General features: G+C 36.6%; 2 protein-coding genes and 1 pseudogene across 2 annotated transcripts; all 3 read right to left on the bottom strand.

Annotated features, from left to right (window-relative positions):
• Window positions 1-1,369: 1,369 nt before the first annotated feature.
• LOC131822550 (olfactory receptor 4C11-like) lies at window positions 1,370-2,284 on the bottom strand. The gene has a single exon (XM_059158841.1). The coding sequence runs from the start codon at window positions 2,282-2,284 to the stop codon at window positions 1,370-1,372; it is 915 nt and encodes a 304-aa protein (XP_059014824.1).
• Window positions 2,285-9,038: 6,754 nt separating this feature from the next.
• On the bottom strand, window positions 9,039-9,974 carry LOC131822549 (olfactory receptor 4C15-like; annotated as a pseudogene).
• Window positions 9,975-18,266: 8,292 nt separating this feature from the next.
• On the bottom strand, window positions 18,267-19,233 carry LOC131808051 (olfactory receptor 4C6-like). Its single transcript, XM_059133979.1, is given in 2 exon segments — window positions 18,267-18,665; window positions 18,667-19,233. Coding segments are annotated over 2 exon segments (966 nt in total).
• Between the last annotated feature and the right edge of the window lie 7,501 nt (window positions 19,234-26,734).

The following is a 26,734-nucleotide window of genomic DNA, read 5'->3' as shown; positions in this document are numbered from 1 at the left end:
GTTCATCTGCCACACTTCAAGCTCTAGTTACCAGATTTGTAGGAAAGTAGTCTTGATTATATTTATTCTGAGACAGAACCATTGCCCTGCCCACTCACACAGGGGATGACTATGGTTGTCCCTACTCATTCATTAACAGTACTTGAACTAGAATGTAAGTCTAATGACATACATGAAAAATATGAATCAAAACACTAAAGTGCTTATTCTAGCCACTAGTCAGTAGTTTTTTTTTTTCTCCAGAGAGGAAAATCTCTATAGGAAGCCAAATTACCATGCAAAGTTTGCTTAGTAAAGGTAGAATTCAAGAAACCATAACCTGAAACATTTCTCTCATCCCAGAAATGTACACGCCATGGATAAGCAATCTTATCAACTAGTCATGAAACAATCCCTTGTATATTCCTTTTTTGGATGAAATATTGTAACATTAGTTCTATTTTCTCTGTCAGCCATTGCTTTTCTAATATGTATGATCTTATCAAGGAAGCATTGGTTTTTATAATATAACTCTCAGAATTGGATAAAGTTGTCCCCAATTCATCAACCAACAATTAGAGAAATGCCCATGGGCTTTTATGACAAATTAATATGACACTAAGAATATGAATAAATAATAGTAAACATGATGAACAAAGAAGAAAGATATTAAAATACATAGAAACTTTGGATCAACACAATGAATTTATTTGATATAGCTAGAATTATACTATTTGAATAGGTCATGAGTTATATCCTTGGACATGCTCAAGAGACCAAAAAACAAAAAAAAAAAAAACGGCCTTTTTTTACAGATGTTACAAAGGGAAGATAACCACCAAATAGAGGCTTAATTAGTTGATATTTATAGTCCTGTGGGATCATCAACTTCTTGTACTCACTTGGAGATATTCATCATTGAGCCAGAAAGGATAAGATCCAGATCTAGTAGTGTCAAAACTGATTTGCCAACAAAGTAGGTCAGTCAAAATTAGGGACCAGTCTTTCAACCCAGGTCAGAACAATGGAAAAAATAAACACAAACTAAATAATGTACAAAGTAGGGAGCTAAAGCGATAGATGCAATGAAAGCTGACTTGCAATCTGCTGTGCAGACAGCAGAAGAGTGAAGGGGACTTATCTCTCACAAATACTACTGTGTTTGATAGTGTGTCACTCTATGGTGCTAACTCAAAATGAAGTGGATCTGTGCTCTGTGGTCATTCTGCCTATGTCTACAAACATCCTACTGGGAGAAGATTCAGATGTCCATATTGGGATGATTTTTTTTTTCTTTTCCATCAGTCCAATTTTATTTAAGTTACTACAGAGTTAGAAATTGGAGTCCTCTGTTTCGTTTTGTTTTGTTCGTTTGTTTTTCGATTTCAAGTCAGAGTTTGTTGCACCATAACTTCCTCATGGCATTTTTCACTTCTGCATTTCTCAGAGTGTAAATCAGAGGGTTGAGCAAGGGTGTCCCAATAGTGTAAAACACAGCCACCATCTTGTCCACTGGAAATGTAGTTACAGGACGATTATAAGTGAATATACATGGGACAAAGAATAAGATGACAACGATAATGTGGGAGGTGCAGGTAGAGAGGGCTTTTTTTCTTCCTTCTGCACTCTGGTTACTCAGAGAATGTAAGATAAAAATATAAGAGGTAAGCAGGACTATGAAACTTACCATGCAGATAGCCCCACTATTAAAAACTACAAGTAAATTAATTAAATGAGTGTCCATGCATGCAAGTTTCAACAAAGGTGTCATATCACAGAAATAATTATCGATAACATTGGGTCCACAGAATGGTAGTTTCAAAGCCAAGAAAATCTGTGCAGAAGAATGGATACAAGATACCACCCAGGCCAGATTCACCATTGTACCACAGACATGGTGGCTCATGATAGTTGTGTACCGCAGGGGTTTACAAATGGCCACATAGCGATCTAGGGACATGAGGACTAGCACCAAGATCTCCATGCACCCAAAGAAGTGAACTGAAAAAATCTGGGTCATGCACTCATTGTAGGAGATGACTTTCTTCTCAGATACAGAGTCTACTATCAACCTAGGAGCAGTGGTTGTTGAGAAACAGGCATCAGCAAAGGATAAGTAGAAAAGGAAGAAGTACATGGGACTCCCAAGTGTCCGGCTGTATTTTATGGTCATCATAATCAGTAAATTTGCCATCAGAGTTGCAAGGTATAGAAACAAGAAGACCACAAACACGACTTTCTCCTTCAGAACATTCTGGGTTAGCCCAAACAGAATGAACTCATTCACACTGTTATTCAACTCCATGGTTACAATGAAGGCAGAAACTGTTCATCTGCAGAGAAAATTGGGGAAATAGTGACCTGGCAATAGTGATGAAATTGGACTCAGAACTGCACTTTTACATTTCTAATTCCATCAACACATAAACAAATGGCTTTCAGTTTTTCATATATTGAAATCACTTGGGAAACTTGTTTTTTTGTTTTTGTTTTTCTTTATGTTTTAAAGCTGATGTCCATGCTTCACCCATGATCATTAACTGAAGGTCTTCTTATGTGGTCCAAGAATTTCAGGGGTAACAAAGTTCTCACGTAATTGTTTGCTCTGCCAAGTTCTGAGAACTAATGACTTTGCTGTATGATCTTGATCAGATTACTTTAGTGTCTTGCAGTTTTTTCTTCATTTGACAATTAGACACCCTAATAGATACTTTATTAAGTATATACTTATGTGTATGATGTACATATAATGTATATACACCTCAATTACTGAAAAAGAATAACCCTTATAGTTTTAAAATCTATACACTTGGAGACTCTCTCTTAAAAGACACATTTCTTGATTTGGGCACAAGTTTGCATCTATTATTCCTGACCTCTTGAGTATCTTGTTTGGATTATGCTTTAAGAAGAAATTATTTCTTAAGTCAGCTTCAGGGTGGCCATAATTTTACCTTCTATTACTTCAATTTAGGAAATTAGCACAATTTATTTTTATTCTGTCCACAATATTTCTGTACATTTAATATTGATGTCAAATAATCTAGAATTTATTTTAGTATGAGTTTCGAGAAATGCTTTCTGATAAATCAATAATCCTTCAATTAATCAATAACAAATCAAATCAGTTACTAATATATACTATATGCATACTTATATCTTCAATCTATATAATGGGGCATATAAATATGTCCTCACCCTCTTTACAACCAAGTCAGAAGGATAACACACCTTTAGATAAGATCATTAATTACATAAGAATTACTATAAAACTATATGTGATAATAGCAAGTGAAGTTCAGTTCCAAAAGAATTAAAGTACCTTGATTATCAATTGGCTGGTCAGTGAAGTTTCAAAAATGATAAAGAAGTGAAGTATTAGCCTTAAGTATGCAAACTGGAGTTCCCAACACAGTTCTCTGAAATTCAAGTAAGCCATAAGTTTATTCTCATTTTCCCAAAATAAAATACAAATTTTAAGATTACTGAATTAAATTGCCCATTAACCCTTAATAAAATTACATACCTAAATAAAACTTAAAATCAATCTGTCATCTAGCTGAAATAATACTAGTGCAGTATGATGAACTAGAGATGTTATAACTATAGGCTGTGATTGGCAGTTCCAATGGTCTCTGGCATCATTAGAAAAGAAAAAAAAAAAGAGACACCTGAGTGGCTCAGTGGGTTAAAGCCTCTGCCTTAGGCTCAGGTCATGATCCTAGGGTCCTGGGATCGAGCCCCGCATCGGGCTCTCTGCTCAGCGGAGAGCCTGCTTCCTCCTCTCTCTCTGCCTGCCTCTCTGCCTACTTGTGATCTTGGTCTGTCAAATGAATAAATAAAATCTTTGAAAAGAAAAAAAAAATGATTACATTGTTTTGAAACCTTAGATTCTTGGGGCACCTGGGTGACTCAGTTAGGTAAGTTCCTGACTCTTAGTTTTGGCTTAGGTCCTGACCTCACAGGTCTTGGGATCAAGCCCCACCTCTCAGGCTCCATGCTTAGCAGAAATCTGCTCATATATTCTCTCCCCCTGCCCCATCCCCCATTCATTCTCTCTCTCACTCTCTGTCTCTCTCTCTCAGAAACAATAAATAAATAAATAATAAAATCTTAACAAAAAAAATTTTTTTTTATTCCTAAAAAGTGTTGGAACTGATGATAGGGAGGGCTTGGCTGTGAAGAGAGGAGGAATTAGGTGAGAGAATCAGTAAAATATCATAGAGGGAGAAACATGCATAGCTTCAGGTTAACATAGAGAAGATCTCCATAGAAACTACACTCTTGCTAAATTAAAAGGTTGTAATAGAGAAATTTAGGGGTAGATAATGGACAATCATAAAAGCCAAGTGAAATAGCTTTATCTTGTTTTATTTTAAATAAGCAAAAAGAAGTGATACCTGGATGCCTCAGTGGGTTAAAGCCTCTGCCTTCAGTTCAGGTCATCATCCAGGATTCTGGGATCCAGCCCTGCATCAGGATTTTTGCTTGTCTCCCCCCACTCTCTCTCTGCTTGCCTCTCTGCCTACTTGTGATCTCTATCAAATAAATAAATAAAATCTCTTAAAAAAAGAAAAAAAAGACGATTTGGGGCATTAAGACAAGAAAGTAGCATTTATAAGATATGCACATTTTATGAGATCAACACAACCACTCATAGTTCTATCACTGAATTCAATCATCAGTTTTTCATAGTTCCAGACTGCCTTATCTCTCAGATTTGGGGGGACTTCACAGTACTAGAGCATGGTTCTTCTTTTCCTTAATCTTAATTTTTACTTTTTACCTGTTGAAATTTTACATTTCAAATTGTATTGGTACCAATAGCAAACCTATGCTTTTCCAGGTTCATAGGCATCTGCCTCTATCTCTACTATTAATAAGTGCTTTATTAAATACATACATATATTTAATATACAGATTTAATAAATATATATTATACACACAATTGGAGAAGGCAATCCTAGATTATATATGGTTCTTGTTCTGTAATTTTCAAACATCATTGAAACAATATTCCTTTTTTATTAGTTATTTTGAACTACACATTTTCTTGCAAGATAGGTGTGGCCCCTTGCTTTATGTACAGTAAATTCTGTATGCAGAGTTTCACCTGTGATCCAGAAAGTGTCAGTGAGTATAGTACAGTCAGGCTAAAATAGGAATGTGATGCTACTAGATAGCTTTTTCTCTCTCTAGCATTCACCGTCCACAGCATATAAAACATCAGATCCCTATCATCGTGCAGATTGCATGCAAGAGGAGGCAAATCCTGAAAGATCAGAAAAGGATGCCATCTGCCTTAACTTCCAGTTCTGTAAAAATCTGGTTCTGTAAACTGCATGGTGAGGAAAATGGAAAACTAGATATCCAAATGAATAATGGTGAAGAGGAAGATAAGGCAAGGAGAGCATATAGTCAGAGCAGGAGAGAGGAGAATGAGAGTGAGGAGACACCAGGAAGAGAAGGGTTAGGGGAGAAGACAGAAAAGACATACAAAAGAGGGAAGTGAGCAAAAATATTGGAGAGTGTCATTTGACCCAAATTTTCATTGGAGAGTTTGGCTTCTTTCTTCCTGACGCACCGCACAATCCTTCACCCCAAAGCCAGACAGAAGTTGCAGTTGTGAGTCATAAGCAGAGGATTAACAAGATCTTAAAAACCCAAATGCATAGAATGTGCACTCTTATCTTATACCCCAGCCCAGAAGCATCACCACTGACCTAAAACTTTTCAAATCAGGGGACTCCCCAAGATAGAAACTTTTCCCAAGATGGCCTCAATGCCATGCTGAAATTTCTTGCTCCACCCACACCACATTAAACAAAGATGATTTGAAAGTAGGAAAGCCCTGCACTGAGGCCAGGATAGGTCTGGGAAGCCTTAACTGCCTCAGCCCCTCATGGGTGGAAATGGTGTCCAGGAACTAATTTGTTAGAAGACACTCTGAGTATAGATTCAATCAGATCAGTCTTGACAAAGCAATGTGAAGAAATGATCTCAGGAAAATTGAAAAACTTACCTCTTTGCTTATGAGGAAATAGATGACTTCCAATAGAGTAAATATTTTCGTATCTTCAACTTCAATTTACTTAGACGGTGAATCATATGAAGCTTGAGTAAAACATGCAAACTGTACTTCACTGATATTTGTCAATGTTTTTATGAGGTGATGGGATATAGAGAGTTTATACAGAAAAGGGACTCTACCTGTGACCCTACATCACATTGTTCCTCCCCCAAAACACTAATTTAGACAGAAACAAGAAGGTTTAGATTGGAGTATGGGAGATGTTCATGAAAAAGAGAAATTTCTTAATTCAGTTTCTCAAATCTTTGTGAAGGAACCTTATCCCTGCACTCTGAGAGATAAATTCCTCTGAAGCCACCTCTTTTCCCAGAGTTGCTCTTTTGGAAATCACATGAGGTAACTGATTCCTTCCACAGCACTGCATATTTATGGCAACTCTCACCCAAGTTTACAAATGCCTAAGGCAGGCGTCCAGTCTCAGGAACTCCAGGAAAACCATTACTTCCAACCCAGTCCCAAAGGATGGCCAATGTGTTACCTCGTTCACATGGTCCATGGGCAAACACATGCTTTGGGGCCAATTAGTTAGCTTCAACTCACTGTGAACTGTAGGAGAGGAAAGTCTGTTTACTTCTCCATAAGCTTTGCTTAAGCCCATGTCTTCTAGAAGTGTGAAAGTTGTTGAAGCAAGTTAAAGGCTTAGATACATGAACTATCTTGGGTAAACAGACATGAGCCCTAGCCTCACCATTATCTCATTATCTCCTATGTGATGTTAAACAAGTTTCTCACCTTCTTTAATTTCCAATTTTCTCTTAGGAAAAGTCAACTGGTAACAAAAATTTCCCTTTCTTTCTTTCTATCTTTTTTCAATATATATTATATATATATATATATGTGTGTATATATATATATATATATATATATATATATATATATACACACATATTAGAGAGAGAGAGAGAGCATAGGAGTTGTGGGAGGGAGGGCAAAGGGAGAGAAAGAATTTCAAGCAGGCTCCACAACAAGTGAAGAACCCTACATAGGGTTCAGTCTCATGACCATGAGATCATAACCTGACCTGAAATCAAGAATCAGACACTCAAATGACTGAGCCACCCATGAGCCCCAAATATATTTAAATTTTTTAAAATTTTTATTTTTTATAAACATGTAATATATTTTTATCCCCAGGGGTACAGGTCTGTGAATCGCCAGGTTTAAATACTTCACAGCACTCACCATAGCACATACCCTCCCCGATGTCCATAACCCCACCCCCTTCTCCCAACCCCCCACCCCCAGCAACCCTCAGTTTGTTTTGTGAGATTAAGAGTTACTTATGGTTTATCTCCCTCCCAATCCCATTTGTTTCATTTATTCTTCTCCTCCCCTCTTAACCCCCCATGTTGCATCACCACTTCCTTATATCAGGGAGATCATATGATAGTTGTCTTTCTCCACTTGACTTATTTCGCTAAGCATGATACCCTCTAATTCCATCCACATTGTGGCAAATAGCAAGTTGGAATACTATGCAGCCATCAAAAGAAATGAAATCTTGCCATTTAAATTTTTAATATTAATGTTCAAGTCTCTCTTTCCTAATCTTTTTTTTTTTTTTTTTTTTTTTTTTTTTTTTTTTTTAAGATTTTATTTATTTATTTGACAGAGAGAGATCACAAGTAGACAGAGAGGCAGGCAGAGAGAGAGAGAGAGGAGGAAGCAGGCTCCCTGCTGAGCAAAGAGCCCGACGCGGGGCTCGATCCCAGGACCCTGAGATCACGACCTGAGCCGAAGGCAGCGGCTTAACCCACTGAGCCACCCAGGCGCCCCCCTAATCTTATCTATGTTTCTAAGTCAATGTAGAGAAGAAGACAGGAAAGAAGGAAAGGGTAGAATTTTTTAATACATGTCTTCTGTATTTTCTTTTTCTATTTATATATGCATGCCATCTGTATAGGGTAATGGATGGCTCAATAAGTTAAGTCTCTGACTCTTGATTTGGGCTCAAGTCGTATATACATATAATTATATTTTATATAAAAGCATATAAAATATAATTATATATATATATTATATAAAATTTTATATGTAGAAAGAGATATCATTGCCAAGATCTAATATCAGCAATAACTACATTCCTTTGCCAAACTTTACTTTGGTGTGTTAATATTACAGATATACTTAAAGGTGCATATGGGAAGATACCTCATTTATGCACTTATTCAACAGTTATTCACCAAACTCCTACATAAGGATGTCCTAGACTATTCTGATACATAATGAACCAAAAAAAAAAGAAAAAAAAAATTCCCTGCCTCAACTAGAGCATACAGTCCATGAGAGGAAACGGACAAAAAAGTTAAAAATAAAATAAAATTATAGCAACATATCAGAAAGCAATAGCTTTTCTTGAAACATAAAAAAATTAAAATAAATAAGAGTAGATGAGAAATGGGGTCATGAAGTCCAAGGTATGAATTTTGCTTTTTCAGAACAAGTCATATGATATAGGAACTCCTACTGCTCAGTTTCTGAGAATTCTTCATCTTTTCCACCCTAGAGTCCTGACTGTGTCTTCATCGATCACAGAGATCAATATCTTACATGTAACTTTCTTTTCACTTGAAATAGTTTAAGTTTTTGTTTCTATTGTCTCAGATGTATTTGTCATTCCTCCACAAAGATTTACCAAAGCATGACTTGAGTGGCAAGAGTTTTGATGAGTAATTTCTTTTCATAATCTTTCATTGAAACTTACATATTCAGTAAACATAACCCTCAATACTTTTTAATTTACTATGAATACTGAATTACCAAATCAGAATTGGTAAGTGATCTAAGTGTGAAAATATTTTTCCTGGCACCATATTACTGGCTTTTTGTCTTTTCATTTTTATTGTTCTCTTTCTTTTATTTTATTTTTTCAATATATAAGCTCCTATTAAAGAGGACAAAACACACAAAACTTTTGTCTCAAATATCTGACATTTATTCTTCAAAAATTTTTTTAAACTTCAATGTTTCATTTGCCACTACAAACCACCATCAGTCTATTCCATACTTTCTTTATGGCATTTTTCATTTCCCTATTCCTGAAAGTGTAAATCAAAGGATTGAGCAAAGGAGTTAGGATGGTGTAAAAGATAGCCACCATTTAGTCAAAGTTGAAAGCAGATGGAGGTCATACATACACAAATATTCAGGGGACAAAGAAGAAAACCATAATAGCAACATGAGATATGCAGGTGGAAAGAGCTTTCCACTGCCTTTCAGAACTATGGGTTCTCAGAGAGAGCAAGATGACAACATAGGAGAAAAGCAACAAAGAGAATGTTTTGATGCAGATAGACCCACTGTTGGCAACCACCAAAAGGCCAAAGATGTGTGTGTCAGTGCAGGGAAGCTCCAATAATGGGTACAAATCACACATGAAATGATGAATGACATTGGGACCACAGAAGGGCAGCTGGAAAGTAGAAAATTTGTACCATGAATACAGAAAAATCCCTGTTCAGCCTATACCTATCAGAATGCCACAGAGCCGCCAGTTCATGATGGTTGTGTAGTGTAGGGGCTTACAGATGGCCACATAGTGGTCATAGGCCATGGCTGTGAGAACAATTACCTCCACCGCAGCAAACAAGTGTTCGGAAAAGAGCTGGGTCAAGCAACCTCCAAAGGAGATGGTTTTCCTCTCATAGAGGGAGTCCACAATCATCTTGGGGACAATGACAATGGAGAAGCAGGCATCCAGGAAGGAGAGGAAAGTCAAGAAGAAGTACATGGGGAGCCGAGGAGTGCTGAGCTGCTACTGCTGCTGGTCACCACAATTAGCAAGTTGTCCCCGACAGTTGCAATGTATCCAAACAAAAATATAAATAATACTATTTTATGAACATTAGGATTCTGTGAAAGCCCCAGAAGGCTAAACTCAAGTTATAAAGCTTTGGTTTTGCATGATTTCCAAGGGAAAGCTTAAAGCTGCCAGAAGAAACATGTAGAGACTACAATTATGATAAAGCAAAATGTGTTTCAGACCAGTTTTAAAAGATATATTAGTCATTAAGAAGTTGGTGTGTCCACATGAAAAGTTATCTTCTGTGTTTCTAGCTTCACTAAGAACACAATATTCAAAATTTGTGGAAGGTGCTAGTGGGAGTTCAGGAAGAGTTGAGGAGGAGAAAAAGTATTATAAATACTTTCAAAATGCCAGATCTCCTGTAAGGGAGAAAGGAGGTATCCACCTATGGAGAAATAGTTTATCTCAATTACCAACTCTAGTTAGCAGTGGCTTCCTGGAGTGAACTGTTGAGAAAGATTCTAAGGAAAGAGGTATGACACTGGAGTTATCATGTCCACCCATGTGCACAGAATAGGAGCAGAGGGCATTTGCATGCTATCCCTGTTTGCCTGATCTGCAAACAGGAGAATAACATTCATGTTAAGAGTCACTTGAAAATTATGGCTACTCTCCAAATATTTCATTAAACTTCTGAAATGAACTTGGCCTTTAAGATGAGTTCATTCATTCTTTACAAAAGAGAAAGATACATGGGAAAGCTCCATACAAACACAGAACAAGTATCCATGTGTTTAATTTTTTATTTTATTATTTGAAAATAGGAACAGAAGTTTAGAAAAAATAACCTATATCAGAGTGTTGTCATGTTGACTAAGTTAAATAATACAAAAAAAAAAAAAAAATGTTCTGGGACGAGTACCTAGGAAATGGTCCATGCTAGGTCTTGTCCTTATTACACTGGTAGGAAATTCGTGCATATAAAGATAAAGTTCAGAACAGATGGTAGGTCTTGGATGTTAACAGATGTTAACACCCAAGTCCTTCCCACATTGTCAACAGGAAAGACAAGAAATTTCCATTCTTTTCAAGAATGCGGAGCAGATTCACCTTTCAATTCTCCATCCACCTGTAGAGGTTCAGGCCTTCTGATTCTCTTGTTCACGTGAGGCCCTTCAATGAAGGACACAAAACAAATGAATGTAGAATCAGAAGATAATGCCCAATTACTTACAGACACAATCTATCAACAATTTGGCATTATTTTTAAGCACTGTGTACACACACAGAATGAGCTGAAAATTTTAATCCATCATAAGGTAAAATATGTGTTCTTTCAAATCATGTTTTTAAAAATATACTAATTCTAAAATTGTAGTGAAAGTGCTTCACTCATGCAATCATTTGGAAAATACCTTTGCATTATTTCCAGAATGACAAACATGTTCGTGTTCCTTATAGTAGCAACTCCCATCCTAAAGGTTATTTGAAAAGTGAAATAGGGTGGTTACTTTTATAATGGAAGATGATGTCATGTAATTTATGATAGTGAAAATTTAGAAATATCTAATGTGGTGAATAGGAGAATAGGAGGATGCTTCTGTAATTCAGACTATGACAGATTGATAGCACCTGATGCTGACAGTGAAACACTAATTAATAGTGTGAGGACATGAATAGTGAAGCATTTTTATGACATATGAAAAGAGAAAAACAACAAATGTATAACTCTACCCATTTATACAGATGTGTTAATATAATCTTAAAACCAAGATGTGAACATACAAAAGTGATCGACTTTTATTTTCAGTAAGTAACTGGACAGAACGGTATGAAATTTAAAATTAAAAATCAAGTTTACTTTTTTTAAGATGATTTATTTATTCTCAAGAGAGAGTATGAGCAGGAGGGGCAGAAGGAGTGGGAGAGAGAATCGGAAGCAGACTCCATGCTGAATGCAAAGTCGAAGGCAGAGCATGATCTCAAGACACTAGATCAACCACCTGAGTTGAAAGCAACAGTCAGATGCTTAAGCCAATGGACCACCCAGACACCCCTAAAAGTCTTCAAATCCACAACACCATCATTTTCCATAAACTTAGCTATTCAGAAAAAAGGAGAGGGGGCTTGAGAATCATTTTATCAAGTGTCCAGTATAATTAATTTGTGTAGGTGGAACTAGCATGATAACATAACATAGCTTCTTAAACTAAAAATGTTAAACAATTATAATCTTTTCATAAATAGGTGTATCATGTCCCAGACACTCCCAAATATTCAAAGGTCTATCCTTTCTCAATAGCGGTACTCTTTAATACATATGACATATGAAAAGAGAAAAACAACAAATGTATAACTCTGGAGGTGCACCAGAGATTGCTCAGGGACCCTCGTGGCTGTAAACGGAGCTGTGAACCATTTCCTGGGCTGTGACCTGGGAAATTTCCCTCCCCATTCACCGCTTTGCCCACTATTTCCTTCCCATTCATTTTGGCACACAACTAATTCTAGCATCAATCATTCTGAAAATAATAGAAATTCCTGTTTTAACTTTTATATTTTTAAAATTATATGAGAATCCCAAGAATTCTGATTTTGGAACATTTAATGTCTTCATTAATCTCTCCAACCCTTTCTTCATGTGTTTCTAGATGCCTATTGCTTATTTCTGTTTTCCTCAACTTACTTCCTTTCCATTAGTTTATCTTCTAGATCACTGATTCTCTTTCTGTTTCATTTACCCAAGCTGTTAGGTATCCAGTTTAGAATGCAACTAATTCTTTTTTTTTTTTTGTAAAGATTTTGTTTATTTATTTGACAGAGTGAGATCACAAGTAGAATGAGAGGCAGGCAGAGAGATGGGGGGGAAGCAGGCACCCTGCTGAGCAGAGGGCACCCTGCTGAGCAGAGAGCCCCATACAGGGCTCGATCCCAGGACCCTGAGATCATGACCTGAGCCAAAGGCAGTGGCTTAACCCAGTGAGCCACCCACATGCCCTAGACTGCAACTCATTCATAGCATTTTTTAATCCGTTTGGATCTCATTTCTGCCCTTAGAGATTCTATTGTCACTAATACTTTATTCAAGTCTAGCTCTTGACTTTATTATTTCTCTCCTGAATTCTCTCTCTGACATCTTGCTTATATCCATATCCATTAGCTCTGTGGCAGAGACATTAAGGAAAACAAACATTAAGGAAAAAAGAAGCAAACAAGAAAAACTATATGAGGAATTACTAGCATGGTCACCATTGTAAGTAATATTCTGTAATCATATTTCAGGCTAAATTTAAGATTTTATGCACTTATTAGTACATATTAGCCACATATGAATGTCTTTTAAATATATATATATATATATATGTATATAGTTATTACTAATCAAAAAAATAGATTAAAACTCCATTCTTAATTATTCTCCCTAAAATCTACTGTATTTTTTACCATGATCATTATTTACTTTAGCAATAAAAAGATTTATTCTTTGTCTGTCTAACTAAGCGTATTCTATTTGCTACAATCGGGAAAATACATGCTTCTTAGTTCACCTTTCTCTTTTTTCAATATTTCTCTGCTGATTCCCATAAATGTTTTATACTCTTACTAGTTCTGGAATTGAAAGAAAAACTAAAATAAAAAACTTTCTCTCTTTCCACCTGTGTCTTCCCTAAGCGATGCCTGAGCTTTCCTTTTTCCCTATTGTCTTAGTGATTTAGTTCACTTTAAGAGAGACAAACGCCAACAACCAGCACCAAAGCAGTGCAAAGATTCAGCCATTTAAATATTCCTGAAATATTCTGAGACAGAAATCTAATGTTACTTTTGGCCTCAAATGAACTTAAAGAAGATTAAGTGGATATATTTAAAATCAGAAGCCTCTGCTTTGTGGCTTGAATAAGAAACTTGTTTACTCTTAAGGTCCTTTTCTGTCCCATTTTTTAGGCATTTGTTGTGGGACTATAGAATTATGTATTATATATAGTAACACTGTAAATAGTAAACAGCACTGAAATTGCCTTCTTGTACATCAGTATTCTTTACAGCTTCAAAGAAGCTCACCTTTTACCCAATATATCATGATAAAGACAGCATTAGAAGATTAATGATAAATGTGAATATAAGAAAGAATAAAAAATAGGATTACATGACTAGGACCAAAATAGGTACATGTTGCATTTCATCAGCATTTGGATTTAACTTGAAGATGAAAAACTAAATAAGTTCTAATTTCATTAGCTTTGATGTATTAGGTACTCCTAACCCTCTAAAAAATGTTTGCATTCTAACAGCTGCTATTTATTGAGCACATATGATTGTGTCAAGTGCTGTCCTGTGAACACCACATGAATTATTTTGTTTCCAAATCTTTTGAGATTTTTCATATATAATCTATATTAAAAATGAAGATTTAGAGTGAAAAAGCTATGTAGCTGGCCCAAGGGTACACAGCTAAGTGATAGACTCAAGCTTGCACTTAACTTGGTAGCTGGACAACACCATTTTTCTTAACTACTACCTCACACTTTAAAATCCTCTCTGAAAATGCATAACGGTGCATTATAAATCTCACCATTTGTCAGTTTCTTGAAAATTCTGGTGATGGTAATCTCTTATACTGCACAGAGAAAAGCCCCTTCAATGTTTACCCAAAACATGAATTTTGTTCCTGACTTACTTGTACATGTCAGAGGGAGAGGAAGAGTAACTCTGGCTGACAAGGTAGAGAATGTTCCCTACTACTTATCAATCTTCAACATGATCTCCAGGAAAAAAGTAAAGAGGCAAAAGTTTCCTCTTTGATTTCCAACTTCAATTTAAAAAAGTTCCCCTGAAAGGTCATGACCCTATAGAACTGTTTCTCTGTTCTCATCAAGGTTTGGCTATTTCCCATCAGTATGATTTTTCAAGACACAGTTTCCCGTGCTTTGATTTGGTCAAGTATTTGCAAAACTATTATGTCTCCAATCAATTGAAGTTTTTTTTTTCCTTTTTTTTCTTTTTCCAAATTCTTCTGGGTTTCCATTTGAAGATGCTTTCCATTCCCTTTACAGTGAATAGAAAACTGTGCACTGGGATGGAATACAATATCTGTGCAGAATTAAGGCAAAGTCCCCATGTGCTTACCAAATACAAGAGCTGAGTCCTGGGATGAAGTACAACATGAATCCACAAGGACTTGTAATGTGTTGGGAGTAGAGTAGCAACAGGTGCTTATTAAAGATTAATGCATTCTACGAATAATGTGCAAAGAAGTATAGATTAAAGGAATTTTTCTCTTTTCTTTTTTTTTTTTTCTTTAAGAGAAGGAATGGCAGGTCTGCTAACTCTGAATTTAGGTAACCCTGGGATTGAAGCTTGAGGGAAACGTAGACTTAGCTCAATGTCCCTTCAGAGAGGGTCCATACCCAGGGATCTCTTGTTCTACACACTTTTGTATCCTACCTATTTCTATGTCTATTCACATCTGACAAAAAGAAGCAGAATTGAAGTGATTGATCAGAAAAAAATGAACTTGCAGAAGCACCTTCACCTGTGGAATTTTGGGACAAGTGTTATTCACCTGTGATATTATTGGACAAGTATTATTATCTTTTCACTGACATTTTAGAGAGATTTCATGAACAGAAGAACCATCTGACCAGGAACTTATTCCTAGAGAAGATGATCTTCTAAACACATAACTCAACAGCAGGACTCCAGCAATTAATCCTGGAACTCTGGACCCTACTTCAAACCACACTTGACATCTTCTACTTTATTTTACACCCTATTTTCTTCATCACTAATTATTTGATTTTGTTAGAGGAAATGAGAGCTGTAACACTGAAATAATAGTGTGAAGGTGGGGGAGACAGATAATATAACAACATGTTATTTGTGCAAATATTAGGTGAAGTTTCAAAAAACAGCCTTACAAATCAAAAATGAGAGAGGACAGAGACAGAGACAGAGACAGGCACAAAGAAATGTATGAAATGGGGGTATCAAATAGAGGGAGATAAATAGCAATTTGCCTTTCTAGAATTGATCTAAGAAACCATTCTACCCTCAGATTTAAAATCCCTCCTTCATCATTTATTAATTTACAAAATCTATACCAAGTTTCCAAAGATAGATGGCTTAATCTCGGGCCATTTCTTCCACTCTTAAAAGCTCTTTTTTAACAGGCCTATAACAAAATGTTTACAAAGCAAAGCTTTATGGTATGGTCTGGTTTGTAGAAGATCCTGTCCCCTATCTCTATGTCCCTCACACTGGTTTTATTGCCAAGGATGTTCAAACATAGCTACATACACATACAAATTTTAGAATCAGTTTATCAGTTTTAATGAAAATACACTTTGTCATTCTGGTAGAGGAGTGTTATTAATTCATTATAGAAAATGGTGTCTCAAAATTAGGAATTACTGGAAAGAGCCAGCCAAATTTCCCAAAGGTCCACTGCCTAGGTAAATACCCAGGGTGAGATAGAGTAAATTATTGATGGAGTTCTAGAATTTCAGGGAAAGAGGAGGTACTTTTGTATTTGCTTATTGTCTGATTAGAACACAGAAAGATACTTCAGTCTTCTGACTGAGATTAAAGATAGAGTCCATACAATAAAAAATGAGGAAAGACTACTCAAACATAGGACACAGATGTCACTGGTGACCTCGAAAAGAGCATTTTCAGTGTTAGGTACTGACGTATCCCAGGAAAAGTTTAAAGAAGAATAGAAAGAATTCGGAAACAGGCATTTAAGAACCTCTTAAGTTAAGCTACAATGAGGAGGCAATGGAATGGAGTAGTGGCTGATAAAGGAAATAAGACCAAGGGAAGATTTCATTTTAAAAATAAAAGAAATGACAGACTGCTTCTTTGCTGAAGCAAATGATCCATTAGTGAGGAAAATATAGGTGAAATAAAAGATGCCTTTATGTAAGTGATAAGGAGGTGAGGCTCAGAACACAGATTGTAAAGAGGTTGGTTGCCTTTGGATAGGAGCAAGGTTAACGTGTTTATTGGAGAAGGTAGAAAGGTGATATATATTTGAACAGATGCTGGTAGATTGATAGTCATGACTCTGTGGAAATGTTCTTCCGACGGCTTAATTTTTTTTTTTTTTCCTCAGTGAAATAAGAAGCAAGTTCATCTAATGTTTCTCCATTAATCTGATGCTTGCAAATGCTTTGTAAGAAGATATTCTTCTCCATGGGGCACCTGGGTGGCTCAGTGGGTTGAAACCTCTGCTCAGGTCGTAATCCCAGGATTGTGACCCCAGGGTCCTGGGATTGAGCCCCACATCAGGCTATCTGCTCAGCGGCGAGCCTGCTTTGCCTCACCCGTCTCTGCCTGCCTCTCTGCCTACTTGTGATCTCTGTCTGTCAAATAAACAAATAAATATTTTTTAAAAATATATTCTTTTCCAAACTAAGGCACTATTTTGCTTTATTTTGCTCTTCCTTTGTATCATAGAATTGAATTGAATCATGTATTGAATTTTTCAGTACTAATATAAAGAAAATCATATGACTTATGAGCTAACATTAGTAAAAGCAAGTTCCTTTAAAAAGAGAGTAAGAATAAAATTTGTTTCAGATGTTACTGTTAAGAAGTCAGGCACTGAACTCTGAAATAATATGTTTAATGAGTAAAGATATGTAGTGTGAATTAATTTGGGGAACTGTACAAGAGATAAGAGAAGAAATTTGTATTCAAACTGACAGGAAGTAATTTCAACACAAATGATAAGAACAGGTCTTACCTATGTTATAGAAGATGGAGCTTTTGGACCTACTTTTGACTCTAGGAAAATTCTTAAATGGGGCACAAATATTTGAGGCTAAGACTATCATTAAGATCCTTCCAGTTCTATAATTCTATAATTAAAACAGAAACATTATAATCCTATTTTTTTTACTAACAACAGTTATTTATGCTGCCATGGGCTTTTTCTTCTCTTTTGACATGAGTCAAGATGAGGACATGTAGAATGAATCCAGGAATGAAGAGGCAGAGAGTACGTAAGGGGAATGCCCAAGGAAAGACATCAGGAGACACTCGTTTAAAAAGATGGAAACTTTACCTTAAGGTGGTAAAAATTGAAAGAAAAAAAAAAATGAGATGGAGGCAACCAAGCAATTGCTCTGGGAAAGAGAAGTTTAGCAGCAAGCAGAGTAAGAACAAACAAAAGCTCTGAACCAGGACTGGAATTATTGAAAACCAGAATTGAATTATTTATTAAAAAAAAAAAAAAGAAAAGAAAAAGAAAGAAAGAAAAAAAAAAGAAAAGTAATAAAAAGAAAAAAGAAAAATGGGTGCCCAGAGTCTTATAAGAAAAGGGATGGAGCAATTGTACTAGAGAGGTAGGAAACAACTTCATTATAGTATCTTAATCTGATTTACACACTTAAAGGATGTCATTGGCTGCAGGGTGCCCAATGATTTGGAATGAATGGGACTGGCAGGATCTCATTGTCTTTGTAAAAAAGATCTGTCCTTAGCCTGTAAACCAATGACACCCAGTGTACCTCGTTTCACTAGTTTCCTTATGGCATTTTTTACCTCTGTGTTCCTCAGGGTGTAGATCAATGGATTTAACATGGGCGCAACAATGGTAAAGGACACAGCCATTGCCTTGTCTATGGGGTAAGTGGCCAAAGGCCACACATACAGGAAAATGCATGGCACAAAGAACAAGATGACCACAGTGAGGTGGGAGCCACAGGTGGAGAGGGCTTTGCGCCGCCCTTCAGAGCTACAAGACCTCAGGGAGCAGAGGATGACCACATAGGAGGTGATGAGGATAAGGAAGATGGTCACACACATCACCCCACTGTTGAGGATGACTAAGAGACCCAGGGTGTGGGTTGTCCATGCAGGCCAGTTTCAACAAGGGAAACAAATCACACATAAAGTGATCAATGACATTAGGACCACAGAAGGGTATTTGATACATGAAGAGAAGCTGTATTGCTGCGTGGAAAACTCCCCCCAACCCGGCCCCTCCCAGCAGCAGACAGCACACGCGAGAGCTCATGATGGTTGTATAGTGCAGGGGCTTACAGATGGCCACACAGCGGTCATAGGCCATCACGATGAGAAGGATGATCCCCACACCACCAAAGAAATGCTCTGCAAAGAGCTGAGTCAGGCAGCCTTCTAATGAGATGATAGTGCTCTTGGAGAGAGAGTCCACAATTAACTTGGGGGCAATGACAGAAGAGTAGGTGGCATCCATGAAGGACAAGGAAGTAAGGAAGAAATACATAGGTGATCTCAGACTCTGACTTGTGATTACAGTTACCACAATGAGTAGGTTTCCCAACACTGTGGACACATACATGATTAGAAACACAGCAGAGAGTATTTTCCGCAGCTCCGGGTTCTCTGTAATGCCCAAAAGAATGAACTCAGTCACGTTGTTTGGATTCTTCATTTACTATGGGCTGATATAAGCACACCACTCTGAGATAGAAAAGCTACAAAAGAATATTGCTTTTAATTAGTAATCACTATGTGCTTGGACAATTTTTACACTCTGTCTCATACCCTCTTGACCTGCTTTTTTCTTCAGCCTCTAATATGGTAACCAGCTGCTAACAGTATAATCTCATAACGGGTCCATCTTAATTGATCCCAAATGATACAGTGAAAATACCGCTCAGTAGAAAACTTGCCTCTGGATACTTGGGCAAAGGCTGTCTGCCCTTTGGTGGGAACGCATGAGAGATCACTGCTTTAAATGGGAAAATAAAATAAGATCCTCTTAGGTTCCTCTAAAACCCAAAGACACGCTCTTCATATTAACCCTTTCATTAAACAAAGTGCACAGCTTCCGGGACACTGTTTACAGTGTACAATATGGGCTAACCCCAATCTATAGCCCAAGAACTTCAATAATGCTTTCGTAGCTCTAATAAAGTAGAAGGAACATAGTCTCAGAATCAGGAGAGCTGTTTTTTGTTTTTGTTTTTGTTTGTTTTTGTTTTGTTTTTCTTTGTTTGTTTGTTTGTTTTCAAATTATTCCTCTAACTCCTAGAATGTTTTGTGACATTGTTCACCACTCTGGGCCTCCATTTCCTCATCTGGAGAAGAGGCATTTATGGTAGATTACTGGTATGTTAGGGGTTCAACAAAGCCAGCTAAGCGACTCTGTCCCTCTCAAAGACAGCAGTTCAGAGCTACCTGCATGAAATGCTCCCACTTCCAAATAAGATGTTCTTTGAGCCATCTTAGGACTTAAGATATTTTAAAGCATAATACACTAGAATAAATAGTAATGCTCATTGTCTTAAAATCTATAAATCCATCACAGTTCTTTTTTGGCCACTAATACATACCTCAGCCAGACATTCAAGACTTTGTCCATAGATATCAACCTCATTATTTTTGTATGCCTCCTCCCACAACCGTCAAGTCCATTTCTTACTACCAGGACACACACCTTGTTCTGTCTAGTACAGTGAGAGGCCATGGATTCAGAGCAAGCAGACTTTGCACTCTGTCTCACTTACGATACTTACTGACTTAATATAATCTTCAATCCTTCAAAAATAAAACAGTGTAATAGTGGTTTAAGTTAGTAGGTATTGTGGAGTTATTATTTGTGGGTACCATGCTAAGAGCTTCACGATTTCCTCTTTTAAGTCCCACAAAAGACTTATGAGACGTGGAATGGTATTATCTTGATTCTGTGATGTGATAGATAATGCTTGGAGAGCCTGTGCACTTTGGGTGAGTCTTTGAGCAAATTCATAACACAAGCTACTAACCATCATCTTCTGCAGCCTCTCTAAGAAATATTCACCCTGCCTCGTAATACTTTCATGAGCATCAAAAGCAGTACGAGCATGAGAATATTTGGGAAACACAAACCAAATTTTCATAATTATTTTCTATTCCTCTAAACTCCTGACTTCCTCCTCCCTCTGCCTATGCCACCTGTTGTCAAGAAATCCATTCTTCTCTCCTGCCTTACTTCCTCCCCACCACCATCCTGGATATGTGTTCCAATAAACATATGGGGTGCATATCAGCAATAATTCAATTGTCTTCCTAGGCTTTTATTTTTATTTAATTGCTGGTTGTTTCTATATTCTTATATGGATGCTTAAGGATAGCTAATTTGTTTTATTTTCACAAATTTCTAATGTTGTGCTGTGTATACATAGGTCATTTAATTTAATTTAATTTAATTTAATTTAAGTAAACCCACAAAACTGAATCATCCAAGGAAAGCAGCACTGAATCTTGGGTCCCAGGCAATGGTGGTACCAGTCCTGCCTTCAGAAATGAGAGATCACCATTGTCAGAGCCTGGCTGCTATTCCTCCAACACCCAGGCTCACATATCCACATATCCCATTTATTGACAGGCTTTAACCAAACCCCAAAGCAGAGCCACACCTTGGACTTCCAGTTCAGTGATGAATCACAGCCTTCAGATCATTCGGATATTATAAAAATGCCTCCTTTTTCCAGTGATCCTGTGAAATACCACTGCTAAAACAAACTGTTCACATAAAGTAAAGAATTACATTTGTTCAGTCTCTAATTATTACTTAGACAGTGCATATTTCCATTCTATAGCATGTCCTAGAGAGTGGGAAATACAGAAAGTACCCTATCGTAAAGATGGAAGCAGAATAAGAACTCCTGAAACAATAAGTGTACAATTATCAATGTGGTCCATAGATCCAAAGAAGATGAAATGAGCTAAGCCTTGACATGAGAATAGAACAAATTCTAAAAGTATGATGTAGAAAGTAAACAAGAAGGGGAACAGCATGAGCAAGGCATGAAGAAAGGGAAAACATAATGTTCATAGCCAAAATACGTGGACTTTGACAACACACAAGCCTGCATTTCACACAAAACTCCTGTCAGGAAATCCATTCTACATTTTTCTTCCAAGGATGTAATTAACTGGAAGTTACATATTCTCTTTAAATCTCAGTTGCTTTTTTCAGAATTGTTGTATTAAACATCATAAGCTCCTAGCGTTACAGTTTAGGTTTTGATATTTACATTTATAAACATTAAAATGTGACAAGATATTAACATAAACTATAGTTCAAATGTGTATTGAATGTTTTATTTGTGGTATCTCCTAAAACTAAGTCACATACACCCCTACTCATCCTCGTTAAATGTGCTTTGAGTAAGTAAACCTAGCTGTCTGCAGTTCAACTGGGAACAGATAGTAAGGCTACAATCATAAAGATCTATACAAAACTCCTGATTTTCCACACTACACTCACTTCTCACTTCTGAGAACACAGAATAGGCCAGATAATCTGTCTGTGCCTCAGTTTCATTTTCTAAAAAATGGGAAGGTAATGTAAGGATTAAGTGATTTTATAAATGTAAAAGTCTTAGATCAGTATCTCTCCATCTCTTTTCCTAGAATGAGGTTAAGGCTACTGACCACAAACTAGTTTTAAAACAGATCCTTTGCCTTGGCCTCATGTTTTTACATATGTTTTCTAGTAAATGCGTTTAGATTTTATTGTATGTATACATACGCTTCTCCTAAATGCTCACTTTAATTTTTATAAAATACAAGCGGGAGACCATATTCCCTTGGGAAATATTTTGTGTGGTAGATAGAGTGGTAGAAAATTTAAAGGGAAAGGACCACTCCCAACCATAAGCCCTATTGACCCTATACTGACAGTTTAGGGCATGCTCTTCAGATGTGCCTCTGGAAGTTTAGGTATATACTTTTTAAAGATTTTATTTATTTATTTGACAGACAGAGATCACAAGTAGGCAGAGAGGCAGGCAGAGAGAGAGGAAGGGAAGCAGGCTCCCCGCTGAACAGAGAGCCCAACGCAGGGCTTGATCCCAGGACCTGGGATCATGACCTGAGCCGATAGCAGAGGCTTTAACCCACTGAGCCACCCAAGAGCTCCAAGGAAGTTTAGGTATATTGAATGTGTGCAATCACTTATGTGTTTTACTCTATATACAAGCACATAAAATATAATAACATTCATGGAACTTCAATAGTTTGTATGGAGATTATTTATCAGCAGTTACAGATTTTCCCACACCTTTAATTTCTACAGATTCTTCTCCTTTATGGTTGTACCACGATTCATTAAACCGGTACATTTTTGCTTGACATTTAAGCTATTTCTAGTATTCTCTCTTACATACAATGATACAACGCACATCACTTCACAGAAATTCTTACTGACTGGTTTGAATATTTCTGCCCTAGAAAATTCCTAGAAATAGCAACATCAAATCTAAAATATGTATATGTTGAACTTCCATGGGTTGTGTAACTTTGCTCTCCCCAAATCCTAAAACATCTTTCATTCTCAATAGTGTTTTAAAGTGTTTTCCCCACAGCCATACTCACACTAGATAGTATCGATCTTGATTACAGTAACCAAGTAATAAGATAAAAAATCATATCTCATGCATTTAATCATTTATTCATAGAATTTCATTGAGGACCTACACAATAAATATATTATTGGTTTCCAGATGAAGCTAAAGTAAACTGACTGCATGAATTTATGCAATGTAATATTGATGTCGAGAGAATCTATACACAGATATCCTGTCAAAATAATAATCAAATTATTTAGTATGTGCTATGTCCTAGACATTTTGCTAGTACTTGTTCCACATTTTCTCATTTAATTCTGTCTGGCTACATTTAGACATATATGATGGCTGAGCAAAAGCAGAATAATTAACTTGCTTAAGGGTATACAGTTCATAAGTGATAGAACATGGATTTGAATCTAAGAAGCTGACATTACAGCTAATTCATGTTCCTAATTTTCTTGTAGTGCCTAATAATTTCTTCAGTAAAATCCTGGACTGGAAGAAGTGTTAGCATTGTGTTTCAGGATGCCCCTGGATGTCATTTTTACTGAGCAATCAATAGCTCTGTGTTTCTCAGAATATCTATATCCATATGAATCATTAATAAAATGTGCCTCTAATTAATGGCTTTAAAAAGATTGTTTTTGTCAGTAAGTCTTCTTAATTCATTTGTTTGTTTTTTTAACATACTGATTTTATTTTGTTTTTATCAGTGTTCCAAGGTTCATTGATTATGCACAACACCTGTTGCCTTCCTTGAGCGATGAGTGGAGCTGGAATTATTTTCAATAACACCTTTCTGGGTTGGAGATTCCTGTAACACTAAAGATACAAAACTTTATGTTCTCCTGGAATGTTTTGTGAGGAGGGGGCTGAATCACTGAACAACCTTTCCTGATTTCACGACCCCATCCCAGAGCAAATCATCACCATCACCTTCTGCACCACCAACAACACCCCCCTGTAGACAGAGATGCTCATAAATAAATGTGTGTGTTTATATGAAGAAAACTATTTTTAAATCTAATTCAACTTTACATTACAAATGAAAGCCAAACATTTGAAATATCATTAATTAAAATAGAAATAAAGGCACCTTTTTCAAAGTGATTAGTAGAAAAATCAAAGTTAAAGGAATGTGACACCAGAAGAAAGAAGAAATATATGTAATATATATCCATATACATATGTACACAAGTGTGTGCATGGTATATACACACACACAAACAGAGTTGTACAAAAGAAAGAAAACATCAAAATCGCTCTAAAACCATCTTAGACATACCAGCTAGTTTTCAACTTCCTCTGCCTAAGAGCACATCCCTAAAATACAAACACACATTTATAGTTGTTAAGCTCATGACCTGCATTAGGCAGACACTTAAATTTTGATAGTTTGCAAAGAGCGATTAAAGTAAATCCAGCCCATAAGTGTTCATAGCTTAAGGCTTTCCATTCTGAAGTCACAGTTTGTGAGTATAGATAAAACAGATGAACTACTTTTTGTGTGTGGTGTAAGGAAATGGTCCAATTTCATTATTCTGCATGTGGCTGTCCAATTTTCCCAGCACCATTTATTGAAGAGGCTGTCTTTTTTCCATTGGACATTCTTTCCTGCTTTGTCGAAGATTAGTTGACCATAGAGTTGAGGGTCTATTTCTGGGCTCTCTATTCTGTTCCATTGATCTATGTGTCAGTTTTTGTGCCAGTACCATGATGTCTTGATGATGACAGCTTTGTAATAGAGCTTGAAGTCCGGAATTGTGATGCCACCAACGTTGGCTTTCTTTTTCAATATCCCTTTGGCTATTCGAGGTCTTTTCCGGTTCCATATAAATTTTAGCATTATTTGTTCCATTTCTTTGAAAAAGATGGATGGTACTTTGATAGGAATTGCATTAAATGTGTAGATTGCTTTAGGTAGCATAGACATTTTCACAATATTTATTCTTCCAATCCAGGAGCATGGAACATTTTTCCATTTCTTTGTGTCTTCCTCAATTTCGTTCATGAGTACTTTATAGTTTTCTGAGTATAGATTCTGTGTCTCTTTGGTTAGGTTTATTCCTAGGTATCTTATGGTTTTGGATGCAGTTGTAAATGGGATTGACCCCTTAATATCTCTTTCTTCTGTCTTGCTGTTGGTGTAGAGAAATGTAACTGATTTCTGTGCATTGATTTTATATCCTGACACTTTACTGAATTCCTGTATAAGTTCTAGCAGTTTTGGAGTGGAGTCTTTTGGGTTTTCCACATAGAGTATCATATCATCTGCGAAGAGTGATAATTTGACTTCTTCTTTGCCGATTTGGATGCCTTTAATTTCCTTTTGTTGTCTGATTGCTGAGGCTAGGACCTCTAGTACTATGTTGAATAGCAGTGGTGATAATGGACATCCCTGCCGTGTTCCTGACCTTAGCGGAAAAGCTTTCAGTTTTTCTCCATTGAGAATGATATTTGCAGTGGGTTTTTCGTAGATGGCTTTGATGATATTGAGGTATGTGCCCTCTATCCCTACACTTTGAAGAGTTTTGATCAGGAACGGATGCTGTACTTTGTCAAATGCTTTTTCAGCATCTATTGAGGGGATCATATGGTTCTTGTTCTTTCTTTTATTGATGTGTTGTATCACATTGACTGATTTGCGGATGTTGAACCAACCTTGCAGCCCTGGAATAAATCCCACTTGGTCGTGGTGAATAATCTTTTTAATGTACTGTTGAATCCTATTGGCTAGTATTTTGTTGAGTATTTTCGAATCTGTGTTCATCAAGGATATTGGTCTATAGCTCTCTTTTTTGGTGCGATCCTTGTCTGGTTTTGGGATCAAGGTGATGCTGGCCTCATAAAATGAGTTTGGAAGTTTTCCTTCCTTTTCTATTTTTTGGAACAGTTTCAGGAGAATAGGAATTAGTTCTTCTTTAAATATTTGGTATAATTCCCCTGGGAAGCCGTCTGGCCCTGGGCTTTTGTTTGTTTGGAGATTTTTAATGACTGTTTCAATATCCTTACTGGTTATGGGTCTGTTCAGGCTTTCCATTTCTTCCTGGGTCAGTTGTGGTAGTTTATATGTTTCTAGGAATGCATCCATTTCTACCAGATTGTCAAATTTATTGGCGTAGAGTTGCTCATAGTATGTTCTTATAATAGTTTGTATTTCTTTGGTGTTAGTTGTGATCTCTCCTCTTTCATTCATGATTTTATTTATTTGGGTCCTTTCTCTTTTCTTTTAGATAAGTCGGGCCAGGGGTTTATCAATTTTATTAATTCTTTCAAAGAACCAGCTCCTAGTTTCCTTGATTTGTTCTATTGTTTTTTTGGTTTCTATTTCATTGATTTCTGCTCTGATCTTTATGATTTCTCTTCTCCTGCTGTGTTTAGGGTTTCTTTCTTGTTCTTTCTCCAGCTCCTTTAGGTGTAGGGTTAGGTTGTGTACCTGAGACCTTTCTTGTTTCTTGAGAAAGGCTTGTAGCGCTATATATTTTCCTCTCAGGACTGCCTTTGTTGTGTCCCACAGATTTTAAACCATTGTATTTTCATTATCATTTGTTTCCATGATTTTTTTTCAATTCTTCTTTAATTTCCCGGTTGACC

Source organism: Mustela lutreola, chromosome 1 (assembly GCF_030435805.1).
Source record: "Mustela lutreola isolate mMusLut2 chromosome 1, mMusLut2.pri, whole genome shotgun sequence".
NCBI classification, from domain to species: domain Eukaryota; kingdom Metazoa; phylum Chordata; class Mammalia; order Carnivora; family Mustelidae; genus Mustela; species Mustela lutreola.
The sequence above is the reverse complement of the archived record's forward strand: the minus strand, read 5'-3'. Positions and strand labels throughout refer to the sequence as shown.